This window comes from Phyllostomus hastatus, unplaced genomic scaffold, assembly GCF_019186645.2.
Source record: "Phyllostomus hastatus isolate PE091 unplaced genomic scaffold, TTU_PhHast_1.1 phas_contig_254, whole genome shotgun sequence".
Classification (NCBI taxonomy): domain Eukaryota; kingdom Metazoa; phylum Chordata; class Mammalia; order Chiroptera; family Phyllostomidae; genus Phyllostomus; species Phyllostomus hastatus.
In genome coordinates, this window is record NW_025333810.1 from 15,690,659 (window position 1) to 15,698,063 (window position 7,405).

Here is a 7,405-nt window from a genome sequence, read left to right on the forward strand (position 1 = left end):
TTAACACCTACCAGAACCTTGCATTTTCAAAGTTCAGAAGAATATATTATAAATGTTGTAATAAGAAGAAAAAATATTTTGGACAAATTAACATGGGCTATCTAAATGTGTGTTGTGTTTTATGGAATTGTTTTGTATTACATTTCATATACTGAATTGATTTTATATCTATGCTTTTTACTACCATAGGGATAAGTATTTATATGAAGAGCATCATTTCTCCTAAACACTAGTAACAGCAGTTGTCATTTAATACCCCTCTAAAGAATCATTTTCATAACCTCTCTTTAGGGAACTAAGTTTGAGGAATAGCAAAAGTTTGGTGAAAATAAAAGCAACAATGAGTATATAGAAGCAAAAAAAATAGTGAGAAATTGCTTGCCAAATATCAATCATATTCTACAAGCAGAATTGAAGTGCAACTAGATCTTGGGTATCCACCTTTATTTATGGCACACTTTAAGAAGCTCTTTTGAGACTAAGGAGCTTACTACAAAACTACAAGTTTGACATGTCCATATAATAAAAGAATTTTTACCTCACTACTCATACATAATAGCAACACTATAATAAATTTTAGCATTCTTTATAAGCTGTATTTTCCATATGCAATAAGTATTGTTTAATTGAATAGCATAAAATAATTGGTTTTGAGTAATTAAATAGGAATTGTATGGTCTTGCTGCTGTGAGTCAGTGGATTGAGTGCCAGCCTGGGAACCAAAGGGTTGCAGGTTCAATTCCATCAGGGCACACACCTGGGTTGCAGGCCAGGTCCCCAGTAGGGGGCACATGAGAGACAACCACGCATTGATGTTTCTCTCCCTCTTTTATTCCCTCCCTTCCCCCTCTCTAAAAGAAATAATAAATAATAATCTTTTTTAAAATTACCCTATAAAACTATTAATATTTTGAGTGTTTATTCTGTGTCAAGTTGCATGACAAGTACTCTGGATGCTTTCTCTTCTTACTTAACCCTTTTAACTGGAAGTGAGTAGGATCATAAATTTCCAGTTCCAGAAGCTGACATAGAAAGGTAATCTGACTTGGTGAATATAATACATTTAAGTAGAATGTAGAATCACATTCTACAAGCAGAATTTAAGTGAGCAAATATAAGAAAGTAATAGAGAGCAGGTAGCATACAGATAATATAAAGAAGACCTTGATAGAAGCAGTGCTAATATCAAACACCCAGGTTTAACCAAAGAAATCAAACAGCCATAACAAAAGAAATGATCCAACATATAAATGGGCAAAAGATTTGAACATACACTACACCAAAGGTATATGGTTGGCAAAGAAGTACGTGAAAATATACTCAGCATCGTTAATAATTCTAGTAATGCAAATTAAAAGGAATACATCAGTATACAACCAACTAAAGTTGTAAAAGGGGGGACACACCCCCTTAGAAATGGGAGAGGGGTTTGAGCTGCACCTGTGTGACTGCAGACTTCCATCCCTTGCTAAGCAAGGCAGCTGGAAGAGGTGAAAAGGCAAATACAGCCAACACTGGCCCTCATTGGTTGGAAGGCTAGACACTCCCACTGGCTTTCAGCACACATGGGATTGTGGGAAAGGACTTTTGAAATGGAGCAAGCCAGAAAGCAAAAAGTCAGTTGGTTCTTTCCCCTCCCCAGCAGGGGGCATATCAATCAGCACCAGTGGGCCTACTGGCAGTGGCTGTTGCAAGCCTGTGAGCAGAGGCCTCGGGGCACAGACTCCTCCGAAAGATGCCTGAGGCTGGACAGCAACAGGAGACCAGCTAAGCCACCTAAATTTATGATACTTTTAGGCAGGAGAAGAGGTTCCTGGCATAACCTTGAATTGAGCAGGCAGAAGGTGACAGGGTGAATTTTCTTTTCGGACCTTAGAGGGAATATGCTTTGAGGAGAAGCTTGCTGTTATTTCCAAAGACCTTGGTGATAACAGTCAGCACCGTGAACAGATTTTTGATCTTGTATTATTTTCAACTCTTGAACCTATGTAGTGGTTGAAATGAGACTCTTTTTGATGTCATACTCTGACTTTTCCTTTTCCCTTACTTTTGTTACCCAGATATTTTAAGCAGAGACTTGCTACTAAATAACAGATTCCTTTCTTTTCCACTGAACTCTATCTTTGGAGATTTGCCAGGAAGGCGGCAAGCAGTGGGAACCTGTCCCTACTGGTTGGGCTTGGTAACAGAGTGGCTAAAACTTTAATTTTATTTCTTGACTGAACGTATGTTTTATTCACTATTACATTAGACTCAAAGTCATTATCAAGTTTCTGTTTAAAAACTTAAATTTTAAGTTAAACTTGCGTAATTGATAACACCAAGTCTTTGCAAGGATGTGAAGGAACTTGAAGTTTCACACAGTGCTGATGAGAATGTAAAGTGGTACAACCACTTTGGAAAACAATTGGAAGTTTCTTAAAAACTTAGACATATACTTACTGTGTGATACAGCCCCTCCATACAAAATATTTACCCACAGAAATGAGAGCATATAACCACACAAAGACTCATACAGGAAAGCTCATAACAGTTTTATTTTAACAGCAAAACTGTAAACAACCAAAATAAATACCAGCAGGTGAAAGGATCAACAAATTTGCTATATCCATACAATGGAATACTTCCCAGCCATAAAAATGACTTGGTACATACTACAACATGGGTGTATCTCAAAATAATTATGCTAAGTGAAAGGAAAAAATATATATGTGTGTGTGTGTTCCATTTATATAAAATTCTAGAAAATTCAAACTAATATAGCTAGTAAGGACAAACAGATCAGTGGGTGCCTTTTATGACATGGAGCAGAGTGAGGCAAAAAGAAAGAATTACAAAATACCAAGGAGCGTGAGGGAACTTTGGGAGGTGATACATTCCTAATCTTGATTTTGGTGCTGGTTTCCCAGACGAATTCATATGCCAAACCCTACCAAGCTGTAAACTTTAAGTATCCGCAGTTTATTTTATGTCAATTATACCACCATAAAGCCAATAAAAATACATGTTTACTTTTGTGTGTCTGTGATACCTATTTTAATGTTTGTTTTAATCTGTGATAAATATTACCAACATTTTAACAATGGTTCTCTCTGAGTAAAGGAAAAATTAGGAAAGTTTTGAATAGTCTTTTGTGAGTTAATCTTCATTTTCTCAACAAATTACAATTATATATACTCTTTTAAAGTCAAATGCTATCTTAAATTTAATTTTTAAAAATTGTCCTTTAAAAAATACATATCTACATTGACAAAAGACAGGAATATAACATCAAATTTAGAGCTAGTTTTTACATTCTTTCCTCTTTCCTACAATACCTGATTTCTTTATAATGAAGATAAACTTTATATTTAAAAATAAAATGTCTTTTTGAAAGAAAGCACTGTCTTGCTACAGACTCTTGAAAATCTGCCCACTGTACTGGTAATTATTTTCATACTTAGTTAAAATAATCAAAAAGTCAAGGTATAAATATGCACTTTGGAAGTGGACTTTTACTCAGAGATAAATTGGCTGTGACTTCTGTTTCACCCTGTTTCATGGCTTTGCCTTGAAGTCCACTCCCATCCCTTAGTCCCAGGGCAGCAAAAGCTAGGAGACAAGGTCAAGCAGCGATTGGCTCAGTCCTTTCTTTCCCAAGTCCTGGTGCCTACTTTTTGGACAGCATTTTTAATTTTGGTGAAATAATAAATTATAAACGCCCAAGAGCAGAAATCGTGTGTCTATGATAAGGACATCGTTTAGATACAGTGTTGTGTAATTGCCACCTGCCTGTGCCCAACCGTGCCACAGGCTCGCGCCCTCCCTCTGCTGCCATCGCATGGAACTGGGAGCCTCTGTAAGGAAAGAGGGCGTGTGACGCAGTCGCAGTCGCCTGGGACACAGTTCTGATTCACACCTGGCGCCCCTGGAGCCTGACCCTGCGCGAACCCGCCCGCATTCAGTTTCCCCACTTGTGAAGAAGAGAAGGCATGTCAGGTTTCTTGTTCTTTCCCAGGCACATCAGCACTTCGCTAGTGTCCCTACGCGGCGCGCGCCGTGTCTTCCCTCTGCCACCGCGCAAGGCCACAGGGAGCCCCTCGGTCCCCTGGCCCGCCGCCCCCTGCCGCCGGATGGCCGCAGCCGCCTCCTCCAAGTGCCCCTCTGGGTCTGCATCTGGCCCCTCCCGGGTGCGCCAGAACTTCCACCTGGACTCTGAGGCTGCGATCAACCGCCAGATCAACCTCGAGCTCTATGCATCCTACGTATACTTGTCAATGGCCTATTACTTCTCCCGAGACGATGTGGCCTTAAACAACTTCTCTAGGTATTTCCTTCGCCAGTCCCAGGAGGAGACCCTACATGCAGAGAAGCTAATGAGGCTGCAGAACCAGCGAGGAGGTAGGATCTGCCTGCAGGACATCAAGAAACCCGACCAGGACGACTGGGAAAGCGGGCTGAATGCCATGAAGTGTGCTCTGCTCTTGGAAAAAAACGTGAACCAGTCGTTGCTGGAATTGCACACTCTGGCCTCAGACAAAGGCGACCCCCATTTGTGCGACTTCCTGGAAACCCACTATCTAAATGAGCAGGTGAAGTCTATCAAAGAACTAGGGGACCATGTGCACAACTTGATTAAGATGGGGGCTCCAGATTGTGGCCTGGCTGAGTACCTTTTTGACAAACATACCCTTGGAAATGAAAACAATCAGAACTAAGCCTTCCCCACCACCATGGTGTGCCAGGACTCAGTCAGCTGTCTCCTACCTACTTGCCCTTATAAAGCATTTCCACCTTTGTAAGTCCTCTGTTACATTGTCCCTTCAATAAAATGATTTGCAGAGAAAATGAATTTAGCCCATGTAAGCAAGGGCTTTTAGTCGAGCAGTTCTCCCAGCTAGAAAGGTAGCCCAGGAAAATATGGTATAAAAGAGACTGCAAAAAAGCTACTGAAAGTAGATGTAAACTAACTTTCTCCAGTTACCAAATACAGTCCAGACCATCAGCCCTCACTAAAAGTCCATGATTATTCAACTCAACAAGTGCCGAATATTTTTAAGACTTTATGCTAAACCTAAAGTGTATAAGTGGGAAAATGTGTAAGTTAAATATATAAATAGCTATAACAAGATGAAGAATAAATATAGTATTGTCAAAATCAGACATGCAAAATTCTATGACAATTTTTACTCTTTTCCAAAGCATGTTCCAAGAAATAGTAATGTCTCAAGATCTGTTTTTAAAAAGATTTCATAATCAAATAAATTCAAGACAAGCAACATAAGATGTCAATGCTGGCCTTGGAAGTCACAGTATATATTAATTAGCATTTTAAGGGCTCTGGGAAGTCTTGAAATTAAAAGCAAAAAAAAATCTTTGGTTATTTTTGTTTAGCTCAATGTTTCCCAAAGATATTCAGTCTCAGCTAGTTTTTTGTCCCTTTATTTCATGTTGATATGACTATCCAGATCTGATTTCAGACAACACACTTCACCACTGGGCTATACAGCCTCCCTTTTAACACACTGAAAAGAGTGATTATACTGCAGAAAACAGCCTTCTATGGCCTTTAAAGTGGAGCAGACAAAAACATCATGTGATAGAAAAGTCAAGAAGGGATCCAGAGCGAAGGAGGCATCAGCTGAGCAGATGTTATCTTGGGGGCATGGGAGGAGCAGGTGTGATAAAATGGTGACAGAATATTTGCTCAGGAGACCTCAGACTAGACTAAGAGCACTGGGTGATGCTTTAAAAGATGGGCTGGAGGGAAGTGTGGATGTGAGAAAAGGGTTAAGTTTAATTTAGTGAGCCATGGAAGTGATTTGAAGGGTTCTCAATAGAAAAATGCTGTGTTAAGAGTTGAGCAATCAGTTTAGTTGTACAGAATAAAAATCTGTGGAGAGTCTAAATATCTGTGTTAGTTTGGGTCCTCTGAGAAATAGATGTCAAGATGGGGTAAGGGTGTTATGAAATGAGTGGCCAGAGGGGAAATAAAGGCCAGGCCTTCACCATTACAATCTAACAAAGAAGTTAATACAGGAGGCTGGAAGCAAAGGCTCACACATTGACCCAGTAATCCTGAGCCTGGTCCAGTAAGATTGCCAGGCATTACAAGCAATACAAGTAAACCATGATAGTGTAGGAGAGGAGAAGCCCTTGAAAGTCTGTGTGTGTCATTTCCACTAGCTGAGAAAAGGAAAACCTTGAGACTGTTTATTCATCCCAAAGCCTGGAAGGGGAAGGGGAGGAGGTCCACAGTGCCCAAAGAAGGGGCCCATAAACAATTTTGGTTACCTGCTTGCCCCCTTTCATGTATGCAAAATGAACAAATAGAGTCCAGAGCAAAGTAAAGATTCAGGCAAACAGACCCCCCACACCTCCATTGGGTAGTCACGTCTCCAGGGGGAAAGCTGGCATCACCTTTATCCGTCAGTCAAAATATAACTCCCTCACCCCATCCCACCAAGTATGTAAGTCCTCAGAACAAAGGACTCGCTCTCTTGGCTCTTTTAGCCACACAGTGGGGCCGCTGGCCACTCGGCCTCTGGCCACCCTGATCTTGCCATCCATGCCTTTTCTTCCCTATTAGAACTTAGCACTAATAAACTTTGCTTGCACGCTAGTAAGCTTGCTGGCCTGTAATTCTTTACTGCATCAGTAAGAAGAACTGAGTTTCTGGGACATTCTCCCATGACAAGGGTACAAGAAATTTATTAGAGAAAACAGAAAGACCCTTGAGAAAAAAATGGGGAAAGAGCTAGAAGGAGCAGGGAGAATCTTCAGACTCTGTGAGTCTGATCCTGGGAGAAGGAAGAAAGGAAAGGTTGCACATGTGTCTAAGGAAAGTTCTGCCAAGGCTGCAAGGCTGTCTGAGAAACCTCCAGCCAACGTTGCTCACCAGAGGAATCCCAAGTCTCTAAGAAATGGGCTACTTAAGCACATTTCCAGGGCTCAGTTATTGACTGGGAATGATCCGTAGGAAGTTCAACTTGGCAACAAACTAAGAGACAAATTGATTTTAGAGCACAGTGGCTGGGGTCCTGGGCAAGTCATGCTCCCTGTAGCCCCAGAACTGAGAGGCACACCCACATGGCTGCACACTCTCAATGAAATGGTTCAGATTAAAATATTATACAAGGGAACCCTGCAGCTAGTAAATGTGATGTTGTCAAACACATAATGATGTGGACAGAAATTCATAATTCAATGATGAGAAAGGGTGAAGTTCTCTTGTGCTTACTTCTACATTCTCAGTGAAATATGAGGATTATCAACTGACAGTAAGAGGGGGAGGGGATTAGGGGATTTGAGATGAAAATGTGAAAATAATTATCTAGGATAATGGTTATTAATTTTTTGACAGCAACATACTATAAGAAAGAGCACTATCTAGGATGTAAATACATGAACACACCCACCCAAGAAT

General features: G+C 40.5%; 1 protein-coding gene across 1 annotated transcript; it reads left to right on the forward strand.

Moving 5' to 3' along the window:
• The first annotated feature begins 3,971 nt into the window (after positions 1–3,971).
• On the forward strand, positions 3,972–4,697 carry FTMT (ferritin mitochondrial). Its single transcript, XM_045838094.1, has one exon. The coding sequence runs from the start codon at positions 3,972–3,974 to the stop codon at positions 4,695–4,697; it is 726 nt and encodes a 241-aa protein (XP_045694050.1).
• Positions 4,698–7,405: the final 2,708 nt, after the last annotated feature.